At 41.5% G+C, this 25,125-nt stretch overlaps 1 protein-coding gene across 5 annotated transcripts in view; it reads right to left on the reverse strand.

Moving 5' to 3' along the window:
- The window catches only part of rps6ka2 (ribosomal protein S6 kinase, polypeptide 2), a 436,546-nt gene that overhangs the window by 106,103 nt on the left and 305,318 nt on the right, over window positions 1-25,125 (reverse strand). For all 5 annotated transcript variants that reach the window (XM_072581035.1, XM_072581037.1, XM_072581038.1 and 2 more), the window contains 2 exons: window positions 11,307-11,377; window positions 1,636-1,724 (listed from right to left, as the gene is read on the reverse strand). In XM_072581035.1, the coding sequence (XP_072437136.1) occupies window positions 1,636-1,724; window positions 11,307-11,377 (160 nt within the window). The remainder of the gene's footprint in view (window positions 1-1,635; window positions 1,725-11,306; window positions 11,378-25,125) is intronic.

Below are 25,125 nucleotides of genomic sequence, written 5' to 3' on the forward strand. Positions count from 1 at the left end.
CTCCCTGCCTCAGACATCACTGACAAACTCATTCACACCAACACTTTTCAACATACAGAAGCTGGGAAAGAACATACACAGCACAGCCTGGTCCGACTGTAGAGCTGGGTGCAGGTCCCTGTTCATAACGATTCTCTGCAGCCTGTAGCCTGCAATGCTATCTACACGGCCATAGGACACATCGCTCAGATCTCTGTAAGACCCATTAAACTGATCTCACCAGTAAACCCTGCTTTAACACATCACCCCAACACCTGCACTTGACTCCTCTAATTCTCCATGGATCTGAAACCCCTAACTAATTACCATCCCTAATCCCCAAGACTCCCTCCTTCCAGCTGGATGAACCCCCATTGCCTCCAACTCCCACCAGCAACTAGCATTCCTAGTGACCTACCCTAATCACTTACCCATGTACCAGGCACCATACCCTTTCACCTGCCAACTGTTTCAATCCCTCACCCACCTTTAATGTTACCCCATCACTCTCTTGGCAACCAATTCCTTTACCCAGCTAGCAATGCAACCCCTTTCCTACTCACCATCCTAAGCTGTCACCTGACAGTGTATGCCTTACCCATTTGCTATTCTAGCCCCTCACCCACTTGTCAACCTAGTTCCTCACCCACTTGGTATCCTATCCCACTCACCTACCACCCTATTCCCCACCCACTTGCGACCTCAACCCCTTCACGCACCCACCAGATGTTGCCAGCAGTTTAAACATCAAATAGCTTTACTGGAGAAAGCTTCAGATTCAGAACTTCTCGAAAGGTAACTGTGCTTTCTTTCATTTGAATGGGGTCAGAAATTAGGGATTCCAATCCTGATCGGAAGTTCTGAGCCAATATGGTAAAGCTTTCATCATGCACACAATTATTTTTCTTTTTGCTGTGAGATGTCAAAACCAGTCTGGTCTTTTGACGTTATTGATGGTGAATTATAAAGCTATGATATACTCCCAAACTCCAATAAACTGATAAATTCAAATGATACACTCTATAGTAAAGTAGTCACATTAAAGTGAACTAAAGACAACAATCAAAACTGGGAGTTTGTAATACCAATTGATCATTGACTTCTGAACATTGAGAGTTTTTTCTGCATCTTTAAAAGGACAAATCAGTGTTTTTGTTTTAAATTGAAATTTAAAAACTTAAAAATCATTTGGTTATAATATTGCATTAATTTTGTCAAAAAGTAGAAATCTATCATGATGGCTACTTTTCTTTCTTTGCAGAATGTTGAACCAATGCCCCCTGTAATATTACAGAAAACGTGTACGAAGAGCGAAACAAGCAAACCGGACTTCAAAACATGCTCCTCTTACAATAAAGGAATTAACTTTCAGGAAAGTCAGAAATAGATTGTTTTTTTTTCTTCCAATTTCAGCAGGAAAAAAACTTCTGAAATTAGGAAAGCTGGAAATCACAAGCATCTTGAAATACATTCTTCTCAGAGACTGCCTGATATAACAGCTGATCTTTGCATTATTACCTGTGAACAAATGAATTGAGTTTCCCAAGAAAAAGCATATAAATTAAAATTGGATAAAAATGATTATTTAATTTAGTGATCACACTTATCCAATTTCCAGTTCATCCAACTTTTCTCAAAATTGTAAAACATAACTACCTAATCTGTTGCAAGGATTCCGCTTGAAGAGTGCTCGCAAAAGGCTTTGGGCTTCTGGGCTTAAGAACTGCGGCATTCCCAGTTTAGCTCTAGAAGATATACAGACAGCAAATATTGGTGAATAAACAGACAAAAGTTATTTTAAAATATTTTGAAACAATTTGTTCTTTTGTCCCACAGATTCTGCTAATGCTGACTTTCACCTCCTCTCCTTAAAAGGGCGTCTTGTGGCCAGCTGAAAGCTGATATCTATTAACTAGCTGCAGGATTGAACTTAATGCTACCAGGCACCCAGAGTCGGCAGCCCTGTCCTTTTCTTTGACTTACATCTGTACATGGATTTCCCAGCAGGGATCATTGGATAGTGATCAGGAATGGAAACTCTGCTTGATGTTTCTTTTTTCTCTGGTCTAACAATGTTAAAATGAATTGCCACAGCCCCACTGCACCATAATTAAAATCATCTATTTCAAAACAGGCAAAATATGAAATTTAGGACCTTCCTAATTTGCATGGTTTCACACTATAGCAATACAGTTCAGGAATAGCAAGGGGTAGAAAATTGATGAAAATAGTTTTACAGCTCATTCACCCCTAAGAATAGCTAGTGTTGGAAAGAGAACATATAAAAACATTGGAGTACCATGCAACAAGACACAATATGGAAAAAGCTTTAATCTTCATGTAGATTGGGTAAACTAAATTGGCAACTGTAGTTAGAGGACATGTTCATGAGCGAATCAATGAGACAATAGGTTTTTTGAAATTTAGCACTATGCAATGAGACAGTGTTAATTAACACATTCATAGCAAAGGATACTTTGCGGCATAGTGATTGTACTGATTTACACCCAGCTGAATAGTGACAAATGTTTTGGCTTGGACATTTTCTAGTTCTATTGGAGAGAGTTTAAGCTAGCTGTGCAAGGGATTGAGAACCTGAATGTAGTTTCTGAAGGGAGAGGAGTAAAACTGGGCATGGAAGGCAGAAATTTGCAGATCGTTGTGGAAGCAAAGACTTTGCTGAACAAAGAGACCTTGGAGTGCAGGTACATAGCTCCGTGAAAGTGAAGTCGCAGGTAGGTAGGATAGTGAAGAAGGCGTTTGGTATGCTTCCCTTTATTGGTCAGAGTATTGAGTACAGGAGTTGGGAGGCCATGTTGCAACTGTTGGAATATTGCTTGCAATTCTGGTCTCCTTCCTCTAGGAAAGATGTTGTGAAACTTGAAAGGGTTCAGAAAAGATTTACAAGATGTTGCCAGAGTTGGAGGATTTGAGCTATAGGGAGAGGCTGAACAGGCTGGGGCTGTTTTCCCTGGAGCGTTGGAGGCTGAGGGGTGACCTTATAGAGGTTTACAGAATTATGAGGGGCATGGATAGGGTAAATAGAAAAAGTCTTTTCCCTGGGATCAGGGAGTCCAGAATTAGAGGGCATAGGTTTAGGGTGAGAGGGGAAAGATATAAAAGAGACCTAAGGGGCAATGTTTTCATGCAGAGGGTAGTACATGTATGGAATGAGCTGCCAGAGGAAGTGGTGGAGGCTGGTACAATTGCAACATTTAAGAGGCATTTGGATGGGTATATGAATAGGAAGGGTTTGGAGGGATATGGGCCGGGTGCTAGCAGGTGGGACTAGATTGGATTGGGATATCTGGTTGGCATGGACAGGTTGGACCGAAGGGTCTGTTTCCATGCTGTACATCTCTATGACTCTATGACTCTAGATGACGGTCAACAAAGGTTGAATGACTAATGGTATATACTTGAACATAAAGAGTCTAGTAAGTAAGACAGGTGATTTCAGCACACAGATAGGCAGTTGAAAGCATGATATTGGAGCCATTTCTGGAGTGGCTTAAAGAGGGTAGGATGGCCCCTCAATGTTTCTGGTTACATTGATTAGAAAGGGTAGAGAAGGAAATAAAATACGAAAGACATCACAATATTTAGTTAAAGAAATAAATCACAGTCTGAGAAGGGTTGATATGCCAGGAGGAGTATCCAAAAAAAAGTCATATGGGTTGAACTGAGAAATAAATAAGAAATCATTCTGCTGGGAGTATATATTAGATCCTCAATAGAGGAGCAAATCTGCAGTCAAATTACTACGGGGTCAAAAACAAAAAGTGCACAACTACATAAATATTAACTGGGACTGTAAGTGAGGCAGGTAGGGGGAACCTGAGTTCAGGAGTGGAGGAGCCTCAGCCCTTGACCTTGTCCAACAGGTACAAGATTCTTGCTCCCTGTTTGGATGAGGAAAAGGGCTCTGGACAGGATGGGCCAACTGACCAAGGCACTACAGTGCAAATGGCCATTCAAGAGGGGGGAGTTAATAGACAAGTAGTGGTTATAGGGGATTCTATAATTAGGGGGACAGATAGTATCCTTTGCAAGCCAGATCGGGAGTCTCGCATGGTGGGTTGCCTGCCCGGTGCCAGGGTACGGAACATCTCCGATCGGCTTGAAAGGATATTGGAGCGGGAGGGGGAGGATCCAGTTGTTGTGGTCCATGTTAGTACTAACAACATAGGCAAGACTAGGGTGGAGGACCTGTTTGGAGATTACGAAGCATTAGTCAGGAAATTGAAGCACAGGTCCTCAAGGGTCATAATCTCTGGATTACTGCCCGAGCCACATGCCAATTGGCATAGGGACAAGAAAATTAGGCAAGTAAACACGTGGCTAAGGGATTGGTGTGGGAAAGAGGGGTTCCACTTCATGGGGCATTGGCATCAGTTTTGGAACAGAGGGGATCTGTACCGTTGGGACGGTCTCCACCTGAACCGATCAGGTACCAATGTTCTGGCGAAGAGGATAAATAGTGTGGTCAGTAAGACTTTAAACTTCTGAGTTGGTGGGAAGGGAAAGTGAAAGCGACAGGGAGTATGGCGTTAAATGGAAAGATAAGCAGCAGGATAGCATGTGTCTAGGCGGATTTAAAATTGAGGCAGACTGGGAATGCAGAAAAAAGCAAGGATAACTTAGGACATCATATGACTTCCAATATCGTTAATGATAAGAAAGTTAGCATTAAGGCACTTTACCTGAATGCTCGTAGCATTCATAACAAAGCAGATGAACTAATGGCACAGATCATAGTGAATGATTATGATGTGGTAAGCATCACAGAGACTTGGTTACAGGGGGGTCAGGACTGGCAGTTAAACCTCCAAGGATTTTTAACTTATCGGAAAGACAGGGAGGTTGGCAGAGGGGGTGGGGTTGCCTTGTTAGTTAAGAACAAAATTAAATCTATGGCACTGAATGACATAGCGTCAGATGATGTGGAGTCTGTGTGGGTGGAATTGAGGAACCACAAAGGCAAAAAAACCATAATTGGAGTTGTGTATAGACCTCCTAACAGTGGTCAGGACCAGGGACGCAACATGTACCGGGAAATAGAGAAGGCATGTCAGAAAGGCAAGGTCACAGTGATCATGGGAGACTTTAATATGCAGGTGGACTGGGTAAATAATGTTGCCAGTGGATCCAAAGAAAGGGAATTCATGGAATGCTTACAGGATGGCTTTTTGGAACAGCTTGTCATGGAGCCCACAAGGGAGCAGGCTATTCTGGACCTAGTGCTTTGCAATGAACCAGACTTTATAAAAGATCTTAAAGTAAGGGAACCCTTAGGAAGCAGCGATCATAATATGGTAGAGTTCAGTCTGGAGTTTGAAAGAAAGAAGGCAAAATAGGATGTAATGGTGTTACAGTTAAATAAAGGTAATTATGAGGGCATGAGAGAGGAACTGACAAAAATAGACTGGAACCAGAGGCTAGCGGGAAGACAGTAGAGCAAAAATGGCAGGAGTTTGTGGGTATAATTGAGGACAGTGGACAGAGGTTCATCCACAAGAAAAGAAAGATTATCCGGGGAGGGATTAGACAGCCATGGCTGACAAAGGAAGTCAGGAAATGTATTAAAGAAAAAGAGAGATCCTATAAAGTGGCCAAGAGCAGTGGGAAATCAGAAGATTGGGAAGGCTACAAAAACAAACAGAGGATAACAAAGTGAGTAATAAGAAAGGAGAGGATCAAATATGAAGGTAGGCTAGCCAGTAATATTAGAAATGATAGTAAAAGTTTCTTTCAATACATAAGAAACAAGCGACAGGTAAAAGTAGACATTGGGCCACTTCAAACTGATGCTGGAAGCCTAGTGACGGGAGATAAGGAAATAGCAGGAGAACTTAACAAGTACTTTGCGTCAGTTTTCACAGTGGAAGACATGAGTAATATCCCAACAACTAAAGGGAGTCAGGGGGCTGAGTTGAGTATGGATGTCATTACAAAAGAGATAGTGCTAGAAAAGCTAAAAAGTCTTAAAATTGATAAATCTCCTGGCCCCGATGGGATACATCCTAGAGTTCTGAGAGAGGTGGCTGAGGAAATATCGGAGGCATTGGTTGAGATCTTTCAAGAGTCACTGGAATCAGGGAAAGTCCCGGATGATTGGAAGATCGCTGTTGTAACCCACTTGTTCAAGAAAGGATCAAGACGAAAGATGGAAAATTATAGGCCAATTAGCCTAACCTCAGTTGTTGGTAAAATTCTAGAATCCATCATTAAGGATGAGGTTTCTAAATTCTTAGAAGAGCAGAGTCTGATTAGAACAAGTCAACATGGATTTAGTAAGGGGAGGTCATGCCTGACAAACCTGTTGGTATTCTTTGAAGAGGTGACAAGTAGATTAGACCAGGGAAACCCAGTGATGTGGTCTATCTAGACTTCCAAAAGGCCTTTGATAAGGTGCCACACGGGAGGCTGCTGAGCAAGGTGAGGGCCCATGGTGTTCGAGGTGAGCTACTGGGATGGATTGAGGATTGGCTGTCTGACAGAAGGCAGAGAGTTGGGATAAAAGGTTCTTTTTCGGAATGGCAGCCGGTGATGAGCGGTGTCCCGCAGCGTTCAGTGTTGGGGCCACAGCTGTTCGCATTATATATTAATGATCTGGATGAAGGGACTGGGGGCATTCTAGCGAAGTTTGCAGATGATACGAAGTTAGGTGGACAGGCAGGTATTACTGAGGAAGTGGGGAGGCTACAGAAGGATCTAGACAGTTTGGGAGAGTGGTCCAGGAAATGGCTGATGGAATTCAACGTGAACAAATGCGAGGTCTTGCACTTTGGCAAAAAGAATAAAAGCATAGAATACTTTCTAAACGGTGAGAAAATTCATAAAGCCAAAGTACAAAGGGGTCTGGGAGTGCTAGTCGAGGATTCTCTAAAGGTCAACATGCAGGTTGAGTCTGTGATTAAGAATACGAATGCAATGTTGTCACTTATCTCAAGAGGGTTGGAATATAAAAGCACCGTTGTGCTACTGAGACTTTATAAAGCTCTGGTTAGGCCCCATCTGGAGTACTGTGTCCAGTTTTGGTCCCCACACCTCAGGAAGGACATACTGGCACTGGAACGTGTACAGTGGAGATTCACACGTATGATCCCTGGAATGGTTGGTCTAACATATGAGGAACGGCTGAGGATCCTGAGATTGTATTCATTGGAGTTTAGAAGATTAAGGGGAGACTTAATAGAGACGTACAAGATAATACATGGCTTGGAAAGGGTGGACGCTAGGAAATTGTTTCCGTTAGGTGAGGAGACTAGGACCCGTGGACACAGCCTTAAAATTAGAGGGGTCAATTCAGAACAGAAATGCGGAGACATTTCTTCAGCCAGAGAGTGGTGGGCCTGTGGAATTCATTGCCGCAGAGTGCAGTGGAGGCCGGGACGCTAAATGTCTTTAAGGCAGAGATTGATAGATTCTTGTTGTCTCGAGGAAGTAAGGGCTACGGGGAGAATGCGGGTAAGTGGAATTGAAATGCTTATCAGCCATGATTGAATGGCGGAGTGGACTTGATGGGCCGAATGGCCTTACTTCCACTCCTATGTCTTATGGTCTTATGGGATAAATTTAGTGTTAAAGGTACAAACAGTTCAGAATTCTTAAACTGTATGCAAGAAAATACATCAAAGAACTGCAGGTGTTGCAGATCTGAAAAATTGAAATTGCTGGAGAAAATCAACAATTCTGGCACCATCTGTGGAGCAAAGATAGACTTAATGTTTTAAATCCAGTGACCCTTCCTCACAACTAATGGCAGCAAGGAAAAGATGATTAGTGTTGACTCATCTTTGCTGGGACATATTCACCACTGCCGGCTTATACAGCTATTATGCTTGAAATTAGGTTGACCTCTTGGATCAGATTAATGGATCCCTGTATACTAAAGGAACTGAGGGAAGAAATAGCAGAGATTCTGCCATTATTTTCTAATTCTCTCTCTGGTCATGAAGACTGGAGGACTGCCAATGTTTTATCATTACATAAAGGATGGAAGAGTTATACTGAGCAATTACAGGCCCATCAGCGAAAACCTGGGGAAAGGCAAATTATTGAAAAAATCCTGACAAATAATATAAATTGTTACTTAAAGGGGCATGGATTAATTATGGACAGTTAGCATGGATTAATTAAGGGAAAATCATGTCTAATTAACTTGATGAAATATATTAAGGAGGCAACAGACAGGAGAAAGCATAGAGCTGGGTGATACATTTGCTCATGTAAAAATTGATTTTAGAAAGACTTAAGACAAACTCCCACAAGATAAGCTGGTCAAAAAAATTAAAAGTTCATAGGATCCAGGGGAACATCGTGAATTCAATCTAAAACAGTTCAGTGACTAAAAGTAAAGGATTGTAGTGGATAGTTTTGTGATTTGGGTAAGTCAGCACAGATATTCCCGAAGGGGAAATTATGTTGGTCAAATAAAATAAGAGCTATTAATGGTAGTAACATATTTTGATTTTCAAAAGGCATTGGTTAAGTGTACCATGCAAGAAATTACATCAGATTGGCGGTAATATTTTAGTTTGGATTAGAATTGTTTGACACGCAGTCAAGAGAGAATAAAATTAAAGTGATTGGCAGATTGTGCCTCATAAGGTGTCATCTGGATCAATAGTTGAGCATCATTTACTATATATTGCAATGATTTAAATGAGGCAACTGAGTATGATGTATCTAAATTTATTGATAAAGCAAAGTTTGATGGGAGACTAAACTGTGAGAAGAACACAAGAAGGCTGCAAAGGGACATATACATGAGTGGGTTACAAGGCAGCAGACAGAGCAAATACAGGAAAAAGTGAAAGTTGGCAGCAAGGAGAGAAAAACAGAATATCATTTGAAAAGCAGAAACTAATAAACATTTGTATTCATAGTTTAGGATCCTTGCTCAAGAAAGTTAATATCCAGGTACAACAAGCAATTAGGAAGGCAAATGGCATGTCATCTTTTATTATGTGGCTGAATTCAACAGTAATGTTGCAAGTATATGCAACACTTGTGAAACTATTCATAGAATATTGAGTACAATTTTGGTCTCTGTACCCAGGGAACAACATATACAGAGCTCAGATGGTGAATGACAAAAGTTCACTGAATTAATTCTTAGGATGAGAGATGTTTTCGAAGGTCAGATTAAATAAATTGGGTTTATATTCTCCAGATTAAAATAAAATGATGGAAATACTTAAAATGCAACACTGTGGAACAGAAACAGAAGTTTCTGGTCGATGATGCTCCACAACTGATGAAAAGTCATTTATCTAAAATTTTGGATGGAATTTTATATATCCCCTCTGAGGGGAGAGGGGGGAGGTGTGATAAGTTGGCTGCTCAGACCACTACTCTCCCACTCTGCCCTAGGCTCAACCACTGGAATTGGCAGCTTACCCACCATCTGCAAATACGTTGTTAACAGTGAATTGAGTTCGTCTAACTCCAATATTAATCTGCCCACTCTGTAACCCAGACAATTTTAGTGGGTAAGTGGGCGTGGACAAGACATTTAAAAAAATGTGTTTTAAAGGTCAGGGAGGAAAAATGTTACTATCTCCAGAGTATGCCATTTTGTATGGGGGACCCACGCCCAGAAGATATTATATTGCCTTCCTTGCTGCTCACATGGACTTTGAAATTCACCCCTCCATCCCCCAACCCTAAGGTTATCACATTCATTCTCTTCATTCAAAACTCCAACATTACCTGGGTCTGGGATCCATTGGGACCTTCTGCTTGAGATTGGCTACAGTCCCAGCAGTGTCCACTATGAACCTCTGATACTGCTAACTCTGGTGAAGATGCCATCCCATTTGATTGGTTGGCATCTGTAAAGGATAGATGTTCCTCCCGTTGAGGGCCGAATCCCATTTGCTACTAATTTATCCCATCCACCTTACATTATGGTTGCGGGGCAGGCTTCTCCAAGTCTGTTGGCTCACTGCTGATTTTTCTTCTGTCAAAGAGGTGAGATGCCCAGCCCCCACCCTCTCCCCCACCAAACCTTCTGTCTGTTAACTCTAGTTCTCTCCACAGATACTGTCAGATATGCTGAGTATTTCCAGCATTTTCTGTTTTTATAACAGATTATCAGTATCTGCAGTGCATTGCTTTAGCCAGACTCTCCGGAGCTTAGAACATCGAGAGAAGATCTCATTGCAATATGAGGAACAATTTCGAGGGCTTGACAATGTGGATTACTGAGAAGTTGTTTGCTCTAGATGGAGAGACTGGAACTGGCATTTATTGTCTCAGGGTAAAGCATCAATCATCTAGGATTGAAATGATGAGAAATTTCTTCAATCAGATGGTGATGAAACCTTAGCATTCCCAAAGAACTGTGTTTGCTCAGTCATTCACTTCAAGGTAAAGATCGATAACATTTGGACACTAAATGAGTCAAGGTATATGTGGATAGGCTGGAAAAGTAAAGTTGAGGAAAAAAGAATATTCATGACCCATTCAGTTATGGAGCATGCTGATATGACCACATGGACCATTCCCGATTTTATTTTTAAGTTTTTAATTGGATTGATCCAATGAAGTATTAAAATGAAATATTCATTTCACACAACATTAAAATCGCAAACATTTTTTTCTGCCTCAGATTAATGTATTTGTACCAAATCAGTCTCAAACGTTTGGCACTATGACAATGTGGAACCCTGCAATTGGGATGAATTATTTAAGAAAAATTAAAAAGGCTCATGTCTTACTTACAGTGTGTGACAATCCATTTCCTGTGTATGAAGGATAGGAATTGAAGGCTTGATGTATGTTTGTAACAGTGTTGCTAAATTTAAAATATTCAGCTCTTATTTATCTGAGGTGTATGGAGGTACTTAGATCTACTCAATGCCTTCTCTTCATAAAGCCTTCAAGATATCTCTTTGATTACCTCTTTTGAGATAATCCATCAACGTATTGATTTTGGTCCAATTATACTTTGCCAATATCTCTTTTAATCATTAAGTTTTGATATTGGTTAGAGGGCAAGAGAAAAGGCACAATTCAGTGTAGGCATGATTGAACTTAATTTTAGAAGTCAGGATTATGGCAATCCTACATACAGCTTTACTTGTAAGAAAACTACTGAACCTCATCACAAATGTAGCAGAAAGACTGGAACATTGAGGTCAAGCTAAGATGTATACTTTTAGCTGAAAGATTGACTGTGCAGCCTCGTTTTTCCAAAGCATGAGCTGTGCTTCTCTCACAATTTATGCTGTTTCAAGTAAGTTATCAGTAATGCACTGAATCTAAGTTCTTTAAGCAGTGAATTAATCTGACACTTTTTAAACAAAAAACTTACTTACTTGAGAATGAGTGCCATGGTTTCTTTCCTGTCCTTGCCTTGGAAAGGCAGCGACCCTGTTAACATCTCAAACTAGGCAATAAAGTCAAAACAGGTTAGAGATATCATCCAAGTCAAAATAGACAAATAAACAACATCACCTGCAGACATCATTCATCTATTTAATTTATTCACTTCATTCAATGTGAGAAGTGAATATGTTCATGATAGAACATGCTTTTGAAATATTATGAGCATTCAGTGTGGATTGTAGTTTAGATTGCCTTTCTTTTGTATATAATTTTATAAGTTCATTAGTTAACAGTTGAGTAAAGCCACAGATACCAAGAAAATAAAAGATAACTGATTAACTCATCCACACTGCTTTTTGGATGAACTTGCAAGAATTTTCCAGCATGCTTTTGAGAGATTCTCAAACTACCAATGGATTATTTGTCAGTCAAGAATCTGCATGCAAAGTGCACAGAATTAAACGGCACGGGAAAAGCAACATGTTAAGATTTCTGCCCCTCTGTTTGCATAGATACAAAATAAATGGCAGGCATCAGTGTTTAATTATCCAGTATAAACAAGAGTTTGGTTTGGTTTGGGCACAAATGACTGTGAGAATATCACTACATCCTTGTACAGCTACTGAAAAGTTCTGTATCCAAGTTAGTTTGTAGGTTTGTGTCCAATAGAAATATATTCTAATATGAAATAAATTGCTTAGGAGCAGTGTCTTTGGCAACAGCCTAATCTTTTTCAAGTCTCTCTCTTTACAGATGCTGTCAAACCTGCCGAGGATCTCCAGCATTTTCTGTTTTTATTCCAGCATCCATAGTATTTTGCATTATTCTTTAGGGCACAGTCTGCTGCATCCCAGACCATAATTGTTAACATCAATATAACTATTTGCCACCCATGTTTGATTCTTGGTAAAATGAGCTCACAGACCACCAGTACAAAGCCAGCAACTCACTTGCATTTGGCAATGAAAAATTAGCACCATTCAAAAATTGTAGGAGCCGTGCATACAAAGCAAAGAAGTACAGAAGAAAATAAACCAAAAGAAAATTTAGGAGAGCAAAAGAAAATGTGTATAGATTTATTTTACTGAGGTAAGTTAATTAAATAGATACCCAACTGAATCTGAGCAGCAGTTTGTATCTTCATCAGCAACATTTAATGTGTTTATTGTGTTGAGATACAAGATATTTTGGAGCATGTACCAGCAACAAAAGGTGATGGAATAATGCAATCACTGCAACACTCTGTGCTGAAAGCCCCTTTCTAGTTTAATAGCTGCACAGTAATCTATTTTCGCCATCTTTTTTTCCTTCTCTGTTGCCCTAGTGTGGCATATCCTTGAATACGCAATACATAAAAAGGAAAAATCTGACAAGATTATATACTGTTGACACTCTAACAGTACATGGGGATGGAACTAATGGACAAGTAAATGAGCAAAGCATGAACAGGGAGAAAAAGATGCATGCACTCAATGAATAATCATTAAAGAATACAATGTATGATTTATCAGACATCCAGAAATTACAATCACTATAATTGTATTCCTGTTACACTTTGAGATCTATAGTTTCTTTTGCTTGATTGTCTGGTGAGTGAATAATTTCAGGTACCACTTGGGAGGTCTATCTTTCTAATTATACCCTGAGTCCTAAATAAAATGCTATTTTTCTGAATTCAACAATTTACATCCAAAAATTAGATCCTCAAGCTGCTCCCTCAAACTGGTTTCCACCTCTGTGGTTTCCCACATGTTTATTTCTATCCCATTATTTGCCAACACCCCAAGTTAAACATGTACCAGAATTATTCTAAAAAATCACCAAATTAATTAACCACCTTATAAACATGCCATTGAATGCTCGTAATCATATCCATGTTCCCAAGGATATTTACTGCTTGAGGCAGCAGTCTTATAACCTGCTGAAAACAAAACAAAGCATGATAATATTCATATCTCGGCCTACTTAATAATTTCTGCTCAAATTGGATCAAGATAGTAGACTGCACTGGGCAAAAGATTACCTTTGACAAGCCATTAATATATGAATGGTAACATGTATTTATTTAACAATAGAGATATTACACAACTTGAGAACAACCAGCAGCATCTGCTATGCCATGACTATGGTGCTTGTGTTCCAAGAGATCAATGGAACACTTAGCATTAAAAAACATATTTCATTTTGCTGAACCTCTGTGATAATTACTATTTCTATTCCCAATGCTAATATTGTTTCATTTTTTTATCAAAACAACCTTTACTTTATTAATTAATGATCTTTATAAACAATCTGCAACAATTAACTTCTGGAGATGCAAAGACAAAATATCTCAATCATCGCAATTACATATTATGAACAGATCCTTCAAAGATTCATAAGTTCATAACATATAGGGGCAGAATTAGGCCATTTGGCCCATCGAATCTGCTCTGCCATTGGATCATGGCTGATATGTTCCTCACTCCCACTTTCCTGCCTTTTCCTGATAACCCTTCAACCCATTAACAAATAAAAATCTGTCTAACTCTTCCTTAAATTTACTCACTGTCCTGGCATCCACTGCACTTTGGGGTAGTGTTTTCCACAGATCCACAACCGTTTGGCAGAAGTAGTTTCTCCTTAATTTTGTTTTAAATTTGCTATCCCTTTTCCTCAGACTATGATCTCTCATCCAAGAATGCCCCACAAGAGGAAGCATCCGCTGTAGGTCTATTTTATCCAAGGAGCTAGATGACAGTGTATTTCTGCAGAATCTATCCAATAGGTGTCAAATAAAACATGAGAGACACTACTTAACATAGACTTGACTGCATATAGAAGGGTACTTTACAACGAAGCCACATTAGGGTCACATCCATTGCCCACAGGTAAATGGTGAAAAGCCATTGATCTGTGGATTGGTGTCTTCAAGGGGCCTATTAAGATTAGATTAGATTAGATTACTTACAGTATGGAAACAGGCCCTTCGGCCCAACAAGTCCACACCGCCCCGCCGAAGCGTAACCCACCCATACCCCTACCCCTGCATCTACCCCTTACCTAACACTACGGGCAATTTAGCATGGCCAATTCACCTGACCTGCACATCTTTGGACTGTGGGAGGAAACCGGAGCACCCGGAGGAAACCCACGCAGACACGGGGAGAACGTGCAAACTCCACACAGTCAGTCACCTGAGGCGGGAATTGAACCCGGGTCTCTGGCGCTGTGAGGTAGCAGTGCTAACCACTGTGCCACCGTGCCGCCCACAAAGATCTCACTCCTGTACCATGTGTTTCCAGGCGACAACTTAGGTAGCTGTAACAGACCGAACCACACTCAATCCAGTGTTGTGTTCTCAAAGTGGAAATGAAAGATGTGGGGACAATTGCAGCCATTGTATATGTGCATTCCCTCCCCCAGCAACATGTGTCATACCTGCCAGACTATAGTTTCAACCATCAGAATCATGGTCAAAAATCATACAACACCAGGTTATAGTCCAACATATTTATTTGAAAACACAAGCTTTTGGAGCCTCACTCCTTCAGGTGCTAGGCAGAGAGGGAGACCTTAGACACAGAATTTATAAGTAAAAGATGAAAGGGTCATACAACCGATACAAATGAATTGAACACACCTAAGATGGCTGTTAAATCTTTAATCAGTTAGAAAGAGGTGCAGATTTTTATTGATTAATATGCAAATCCCAGAATTTCTTCCAGATCATTGCCCCAAGATAAGTTAAAGTTTTATCAGTACAAAAATGGTAACATCTCAGGTCAGACAATTTTAGGAGTGTAGAGTCTGTCTATGGCTTAACTTGGAGTCAGACTGGCTTTATTTCAAAAGTAGGAATTTATAAAATGTCACATTGACTAACTGTGTATGAATTGTGTGCTTTTTGAACAAAATCGAATGTTTCGGCAAATACAAATCTGCAAATGCAAATTTACCCCATAGATATGTGTGTGTGTGTGTGTGTGTGTGTGTGTGTGTGTGTGTACACGTTGGCGGGAGAGTGTGTATGTGTGTGGGGAGAGAGTGTGTGTGCATGCATGCGCACGTCTGTGTGTGTGTCTGCGTGTGTGTGCTTGACAGAGTGTGAGAGTGTGAGGGAGTATATGCATGTGAGAGAGTGTGCATACGAGTGTGTGTGTATGTTGTGTGTGCATGAGTGAGAGAGAGTGTATGTATAAAAGAGGGTATTTGTGTGAGAGAGTGTTCATGTATGTGTGCATATATATATAGTGTGGTGGGGTCATCTGTAATGCGACATGAACCCATGATCCCGATTGAGGCTGTCTTCATGGGTACATTCTAATTTGTTCAAAAAGCACACAATTTATAGAGAGGCAGTTAATGTGGCATTTTATAAATTCCTACTTTGGAAATAAAAGCAGTCTGACTCCAGGTTAGACTCTAAACAAGAGCTCATGCCTAAAATGCATTGTCTGACCTGAGATATTCCCCCTTTTATACCGATAAAACACTAACTTATCTCGGGGCAGTGACTTGAAAGAAAGTCTGGGATTTGCACATTAATCAATCGAAACCTGCAATTGCAATCTAACAGATTAAAGATTTAACAGTCATTTTAGGTGTGTTCAATTCATTTGCTTCAGTTGTATGACCTTTTGATCCTTTACTTATAAATTCTGTGTTTAAGGTCATCCTCTGTCCCTTGCACCTTAAGAAGGAACAGGGCTCCGAAAGCTTTGTGTTTCCAAATAAACATGTTGGACTATAATCTGGTGTTGCGTGGTTTTTGACATTGCCCAACTCAGTCTAATACTGGCACCTCCACATCAGGATCATGCCCAGTCAGCTTTAGCTATTTTAAGAATTGGAGGAATATCTAGCCTTTCCCCATTTTCTCCATAAGAACATAAGAATACAAGAAATAGGAGCAGGAGTAGACCAGTGGGCCCGTTGAGACTGCTTCACAATTCAATAAGATCATGACTGATCTTTTTGTGAACTCACCTCCACTTATCCGCCTGTTCAGCATAACACTTGGCTCCTTTACTATTCAAAAACCTATCCATGTTTGCCTTAAAAATATTCAATGAGGCAGCTTCAATTGCTTCACTAGTCAGGGAATTCCACAGATTCACAACTGTTTGAGAGAAAAAGTTTCTCCTCAACTCAGTCCATATCTGCTACCCCCTTATTTTGAGGCTCTGCCACCTAGTTCTAGTTTCAGCTGCCAATGGAAACAACTTCCCTGTTTCTATCTTATCTATTCCCTTCATAATTCTATATGTTCCATCTTCCCATCTGCAACTCCCACCTCAGTCTATGGATGCAATTATCAAGTGCCAGAGGCCCTCATGTTGTGTCTCCAGCATCAAAAGCCTGCCCACTATCTCCGATTGATGGCACGCCCCCATAGTCCTTTTGAATTCTGACTTAAGCAGATTTTTATTGCTGGTGCAGGCATCAACCACGCCCCATCAAGCAGATGCTTTCCTTCTCTGGTCTAAAAGAGTTCTGTTAATGGGATAAGCTGACATGAGACTAGGCCTGCTTTCCCATGTACCCACCCTCAATAGTTTTTAAGTCGCTTGAAATAAGATGGATGTGTTATATTGCTGTACCACAAAAGCATCAAAACTGATTCCTGGAAAGAGGACACAAATGTGAATAATGACAGGTTAGCTGTTGCATTACCTCTGAACATGATTAAATGCAAGCTCGCTGTTTATGTAGGTCATGGAACTAATATGAAAGCCCTTTGTTGCTATGTGGCTGCTATTTACAAAGCTACAGAGGTGAAGGAACCTTGCTATTGGGTAAAAGTTGTGCACTTAGCAAAGCCAAAGGGAAGGCCCACAGGGAAGGCCATGTCCTTACAAACACATCATCAAGTAACTTCTTAATACATATTTCTGTAATGCAAATTTTCTAATGTGACATATCTTCCTTGCTGCAACTTGGAAGGGGGATAAAAGCTTCATGCTGTGGTAAACTGAGTCATCTCTATTTCAGATGTTGTCATCCTATAGTAGATCTCTGACAGCTTGTCTTAGGGAGAAGACATTTCTTTATTCGCTCAATAGTGTGGGCTTTGCTGGCTGATCCAGCATTTCAGGACCATCCCTAATTGTCATTAAGAAGGTAGTAGTGAGCTTCCTTCTTGAACCCCTGCAGTTCACTTGTTTAAATTTCAAAAATATACTTTATTCATAAAAGTATTTGGATATCTATGCAACCGGTAATGCCATTCTTGTGCACACATTACATTGCTTTAAATACAGACATCGAAATTTATTTTTCCTATATACAAGTCTGTACATTTACTATCCAGCTCTTCTGCTGAAGTGTCAGCAGAGCCCAAATGACTGGGTGGGCCCCCTGTTCTTCTTAGGCAGGCAGATGTTACACGGTGGTCTTTCCCCATCGCACCTTGGCGGCAGCTGCCCCAAGCTTCAGCGCGTCCCTCAACACATAGTCCTGGACCTTGGAATGTGCCAGTCTGCAACACTTAGTTGGGGTCAACTCCGAAAGCTGGAAGATCAACAGGTTTCGGACCGCCCAAAGAGCGTCTTTCACTGAGTTGATGATCCTCCAGGCACAGTTGATGTTCGTCTCGGTGTGTGTCCTGGGGAACGTAGAGCACGGAGTACCGCATCACGGCGCTGCTCGGCACGAATCTCGACAAACACCACTGCATTCCTATCCAGATTTCTTCTGCATAGGCACATTCCAGAAGTAGGTGTTGCGAAGGATGGGCCTGGCCTCGCTGCCGCAGAACGCTCCAAGTAGTTGGACCGTTCCGTATCACCTGTCCTTTGTGGAGAAGTTTATGAAGGAAAACACCCTTGACCACAAGTTCATCAGGAAGTGGACAGCATGTGGTGTCCTTGAGACCCTTCGGGAAAAGGAGAGGGTGGATTCTATCGAGCAGTTCCCTGAACAGACTGTCAAAGTCATTTGGCAGAATGCCTCATCGCCAGAACTTTCCAACAAGCACCAAGACATGGCTTGGCTGGTGGTGAGAAGGGCTCTGCCTGTGAGATCCTTTATGTAAGCCCCGACTCTCTGCCGCACGGCACGCTGCCCTCGAAGCAGCTGCAGAGGGGACGAGGCTGAACCCCTGCAGTCCATTTGATGCACAGTGCTATTACGCATGGAGCTCTAAGATTTGGACCCAGTGACACCGAAGGAATGCTGATATATTTCAAGGTCAGGATGGTGACAGGCTTGGAAGGGATCTTGTAGATGGTGGTATTCCCATATATTTGCTGTCCATGTCATTCTAGATGGAAGAATGGTCTATATCGCAGTTTGGAAGATTCTGAGTAAGGACTCTGGGTAAGTTTCTGTACTGCATCATGCAGATGGTGCGCACTGTTCCAAGTGAGCATCGATAGCAGGAGGGAATGAATCTTTATGGGTGTGGTGCCAATCAAGTGGGCGCTTTTGTCTTGGATGGTGTCAAGTATTTTCAGGGTTGTTGGAGCTACACTCATCCAGACACATGTGGAGTATTCAAACACATTTCTAATTGTGCCTTGCAGATGATGTACAAACTTTTGGTGAGGAGGTGAGTTACTTGGTGCAGAATTGCTAGTCCCTGACCTATTCTTGAAGCCACACTATTTATGTGGGTAGACCAATTCAGTTTTTAGTCAATGGTAGTCGCCAGGATTGATCAATTTATTGTTATGATTTGGAAGTGCTGGTGTTGGACTGGGGTGAACAAAGTTAAAAATCACACACCAAGTTATAGTTCAACAGGTTTTTTTGGAAGTACAAGCATAGAATCCCTACCTGTGGATGAGGCCATTAAGCCCATTGAGTCCACACTGACCCTCTAAAGAACATCCCACCCAGACTCACCCCACCCCTGTAACCCTGCATTTCCCATGGCTCACCCACCTAGCCTGCACATCCCTAGACATTATACGGAATTTAGCACGGGAGGAAACGGTAGCACTCAGAGGAATCCTATGCAGATATGGGGAGAATGTGCAAACTCCACACAGATAGCCAACTGAGGGTGGAATCAAACCTGGGCTCCTAGCTCTGTGAGGCATCAGTGCTAACCACTAAGTCACTGTGTTGCCCACGAAGACTAAGGATCCGGTTACAGATTGGGTGGGTGAGGGGTGAAACGGGAAGCTCAGACTTAGCTCTTGGAGCTTAGATATGAGTTTGTTTGGAATTATGGTTTTGAATGCTGAAATAGTCAACAGGTAGGAGTCTGACATGGGTATCCTTGCTGTCCAGATTAGATTAGATTAGATTCCCTACAGTGTGGAAACAGGCCCTTTAGCCCAACCAGTCTACACTGACCCTCCGAAGAGTAACCCACCCAGACCCATTTCCCTCTGACTAATGCACCTGACACTACATGCAATTTAGCATGGCCAATTCACCTGACGTGCACATCTTTGGACTGTGGGAGGAAACCGGAGCACCCGGAGGAAACCCATGCAGACACGGGGAGAATGTGCAAACGCCACACAAACAGTCACTCGAGGCTGGAATCAAACCTGGGAGCATGGTGCTGTGAGGTTAATCACTGAGCCACCGTGCCATCCGTTCCAGATGTTCCAGGGCTGAGCGTAGGGCCAGGGTTAAGTTGTCTGCTATGGACCAGTTTGGCTGGTAGGTGAACTGCAAAGGATCAAGGCAATTTTGTAGGCTGGAGTTGATGTGAGCCATGACTAACCTCTTGAAGCTTCATAATTATGGATGCCAGAGCCTCTGGGCGGGAGTCATTGAAATATGCTGCATGATTTTTCTTTGGCATTCGGATAATGGTGGTCTTCTTGAAGCTTGTTGTGACTTCAGATTGGAGCTAGTAGAGGTTAAAGATGTCTGCCAATACTCCTGCCAGCTGGTCCACACAGGAGTGCACATCCAGGACACCATCTGGACCAGTTGCTATAATGATAGTGGATAATGATAGTGGGGATTCGGTGATGATAATGCCTTTGAATGTCAAGGGTCAATGGATATATTCTCTCTTAATGGAAATAGTCATTGCCTGGCACTTGTGTGTCATGAATATCACTTGTCATTTGCCAGTACAAACTTGGATACTGTCCAGTTCTTGCTGCATTTGGACATGGGTTTCTTCAGTATCCGAGGAGTTACAAATGGGGCTGAACATTGTTACTTTGTTTGATGATGCTTGCACAAAGTTAAGGAAGCTTTGATACTTCAGACATATATGCAGTGGCTTACAACAGTAGAACCTTTTGACATCATACTATGAACAGAGGACTTCATGTATTGTTACAAACAATGGAATCCTATTTCTCTCATCTAAATCATGTAACACTATGGTTGTGTCAAGCTGCTAGCAGCAGAATAGTAGTAAACTTTAATCTACCACTGCATGTTTGTTCAAAGTCAGTGGAGACCACAAGCACCAAGTGTTAGTAAAAATGAGGTGTCTCAATCTCTTGGTGCTACAAGATTAGATTAGATTAGATTAGATTATTTACAGTGTGGAAACAGGCCCTTCGGCCCAACAAGTCCACACCGCCCCGCCGAAGCGTAACCCACCCATACCCCTACCCCTGCATCTACCCCTTACCTAACACTACGGGCAATTTAGCATGGCCAATTCACCTGACCTGCACATCTTTGGACTGTGGGAGGAAACCGGAGCACCCGGAGGAAACCCACGCAGACACGGGGAGAACGTGCAAACTCCACACAGTCAGTCGCCTGAGGCGGGAATTGAACCCGGGTCTCTGGCGCTATGAGGCAGCAGTGCTAACCACTGTGCCACCGTGCCGCCCACAAGATTGGTCAACCTACATGTAAAACAGCAGAACTAGCATGCTTTAGACAGATCAAAGGAATCTGACAGACCACAAATTATATCAAAACTTGAAATCCCTGGCATATCAGTAATGGACAATAGTAAACAATTAAACATCTAAGGGGATGTTCTTTTAACATCCCCACTCAGGCAAAAGTATTTTGAATCGTCCTCAATCAGAAATACTCTTTCTGAGTTCCCCACTATTATAGATACCATTCTTTATGCAATTTGATTAATGCCACACTATACTGAAAATAGCTGAGTGCTATTGGATGCAATAATACTCTTACTATAGAGCTGAAGATTTTTCCACTAAAAATATCCAGGCTACAATTTCCAACATGGCTACAACACTGGCAGACACAAAAACACAATGTGGAAAACTGTCAATGTATGTACTAATCAGAATTCCATTTCTATCCTTGAGAAAGTTGTAGTGAGTCATCTTTAATCACTGCAGACCATGTGGCAGAGGTACAACAACAGTGTTGTTTTTAAGTGATGTCCAAGTTTTGGATCAGTAACAGAGAATAGTGAAACAATTCCAAGTCAGAATGATGTGCGATTTAGGAGAGATCTTGTTGGCGATTTGTTTGTTCCCATTCACCTACTACCTTTGTTCTTCTAAAGGATAGACGCCATGGGTGTAGAAGAAACAGGTGAATCTGTATCTTCAGATTGAGATTCACAGCACAGCATCTTATAGATGGTATAATGCTGCCAGTATGCACTGATGGTTGAGGAATTGCATGGCGATGGTGATGGATACAATGCCAAACAAGCAGGTTGCTTTGTCCCAGATAGTTTTGAGCAACTTTGTGTGAGGACTGCCTTCATCATGGCAGATGGAGAATATTCCATCTCAGTTCTCACTAATACCTTGTTAGGCTCTCGGCAGGCTTTGGGGAGTCAGCAAGTGAATATTCTCCTTAGAATTTCCAGACTTTGTCTTACTCTTCTCACCATACAATGTATATAGCTGGACTGGTCAATGGTAAGCTGAGGAAGTTGATGGTGCAGCGTACAGCAGTGGTAATACTATGGAATGTCAAGTGAGGATTGCTAAATTTGCCCTTTGTGGAAATAATCATTGTTTCGCACCTGTGTGGCACCAAAGGTTCTTGCACATCAGCTCCAGGCTAAGTGCTGTGCAGATCTTGCTACATATGGACTACTTCAGCAACTGAGGAGTTGTGAATCTTACTGAAAATTTTACAATTGCTTACACACACCCCCACTACTGACCCAATGATGGGGCAAAGTACATTGGTAAAGCAGCTGAAAATATTTATGTTCAGGAAATCCATGTCTGTATTACTCTACAACTGTTCAATCAGCATCAGTTCGAGCAAGTTTCAATTTTACACTAAGAACCTGTACACCATTACTCAACTTGGACCATTTTTCAGGATAATACCGTCCAGAGCCCATTCGCTGAGGCCAAACATGGTCACACAAGTTGAATATCTGAGGTGAGAATGATCGTTCTTGGCATCAAAGCAGCCTTTGACCAAGTTGGGACCAAGGAGCTGCATTAAAACGAAACTCCAGCTAAACTCAGAAAACCTGGGATCAATGGCCTAACTCTGTTCCTACATTTTGTGATTCCTACATTAAATTGTGGCAACACTCCAAAATTGTTACTTTGCTAAAAAGCACTTCAAAACTGTAAAAAAAAAAGTGTTTAATAAATGAAAGATTTTATTTCTTCTTAAGATCACCATACCCATACTGTCTCACAATAAATATCCATAATCAAATCCAGGTTAGCTACATACACATAATATTCTCCCAACCCATATAATTCCCTGGCGCAATCGCATTTTTAAAGCTCTGATTGGAGGTGCCGAATTTGGACTGGGGTGGACAAGGTCAGAAGTCAGACAACACCAGGTTATAGTCCAACAGATTTCACTTTACCTGACAAAGGGCAATGCTCCGAAAGCTACTTTGAACCCTATTCCTGTATTGACAATACAGTGGCACGGAGTGTATATGCCTCAATGCGTTGCAGCATGGAAATTGCCACAGCTTCCCATTCAGTGCAGGAGTGATATTATTCTGGGACACACTGCTCCGATGTCAAGAGTTTCACAATGTGGAGCAAGCCTTTGGTGTCAGTTCTGCCTCATGCTACAGACTCCCAGAAAAAACGTGACAGTTGTCAGTGAAGCGTGCTCACTGAAGCAAGTTCAATATGTCATTGCCATTTTGCAGTGATAAAATTTGCAGCAAGGGATTTCTTTATAATAGTCGAACGACCAGCAGTCAATCTGTGTTGATGTTCATGTCACAGGTGTCTTCTGAGCACTATCTCTTAAATTGCATTAAATCCCTTGGATATGTGAAAAAGAAGTCTCAATTTATTTAAAGATCATACTTGAAGAAATTAACCAGGACCTGCTCAGATCAGTTTTTCAGATGTTATCTAAATTAAGAAATCAATATAACATCAGGAGAAACCAGCCATTAAGGAATTCAGGAGCTCAGAGTCAGAGTTACATAGAAAGGTAGGGGGAACGGCGATACAGAGTCTAGTTGCCCCTGAACAGAGCTGGGACTAATCTCCTTGTGGGGGCATTTGCCAGTTCGATCAGTGAGGTTTTAAATTAGTTTGGCAGGGAGATGGGAGCCAAAGTGTAGGCTTAGATGGGTTAGATTCAGATCAGGAAATGGGAGGTAGAACATTAGGGGAAGCGCTGAATGAATATTTTTTAATCAGTATTCACACTGGAAAAAGACAATGTTGTCAGGAGAATATTGAGATACACACTACTAGATGGGATTGATGTAAGCAAGGAGGAGGTGATAGCAATTCGGGACAGTGTGAAAATAGATAAGTCCCCTGGGCTGGATGGGATTTATCCCAGGATTCTATGGAAGTCAGGGAGGAGATTGCTGAGTCTTTGGCTTTGATCTTAATACAGTCATTGTCTACACTATTCTGGAATAGTGCCAGAAGACTGGAGGAAAACAAATGTTGTCCCCTTGTTCAAGGAAGAGAGAAGAGACAACCCTGGTAATTATAGACCAGTGAGCCTTATTCCAGTTGTAGGTAAAGTGTTGGAAAAGATTAAGAGATAGGATTTATAATCATCTAGAGACGAATACATTCATTAGGAATAGTCAACATGGTTTTGTGAAGGGTAGGTCATGTCTCACAAACCTTAATGAGTTCTTTCAGATGGTGACCGAACAGGTGGATGAGAGAAAAGTGGTTGATGTGGTGTATATGAATTTCAGTAAAGTGTTTGATAAGGTTCCCCATGGTAGGCTATTGTACAAAATATGGAGGCGTGGGATTGAGGATGATTTAGCAGTGTGGATCAGACATTAGCCATCTAAAAGAAGACGGGGTGGTGGTTGATGGGAAATGTTCACCCTGATGAAGGGCTTTTGCCTGAAACATTGATCCTCCTGCTCCTCAGATGCTGCCTGAGTGCTGTGCTTTTCCAGCACCACACTCTTGACAATGTTCATCCTGAAGTTCAGTTACTAGTGGTGTACTGCAGGGATCTGTTTTGGGGCCACTGCTATTTGTCATTTTTATAAGTGATCTAGATGAGGGCATAGAAGGATAGGTTAGTAAATTTGTGGACGGCCCTAAGGTCAGTGGAATTGTGGATATTGCTGAAAGATGTGACAGGTTTCAGAAGGACATAGATAAGCTGCAGAGCTAGGCTGAGAAGTGACAAATGGAGTTTAATGCAGAAAAGTGGGAGGTGCTTCACTTTGGAAGGAACAACAGGAATAAACAGTACTGGTTTAATGGTAAGATTCTTGGTAGTGTAGTGAATCGGAACCACTAGGTCATGCTGCAGCTGTACAAAACTCTGGTGCAGCCACATTTGAAGAATTGCATACAGTTCTGGTCATCACATTATAGGAAGGATGTGGAAGCTTTGGAAAGGGTTCAGAGGAGAGTTACCAGGATGTTGCCTGATATGGAGAGAAGGTCTTATGAGGAAAGGCTGAGGGACTGGAGTCTGTTTTTGTTAGAGAGAAGAAGGTTGAGAGGTGACTTAATTGAGACATACAAG

The sequence above is a fragment of the Chiloscyllium punctatum genome, chromosome 11 (genome assembly GCF_047496795.1).
Source record: "Chiloscyllium punctatum isolate Juve2018m chromosome 11, sChiPun1.3, whole genome shotgun sequence".
Classification (NCBI taxonomy): domain Eukaryota; kingdom Metazoa; phylum Chordata; class Chondrichthyes; order Orectolobiformes; family Hemiscylliidae; genus Chiloscyllium; species Chiloscyllium punctatum.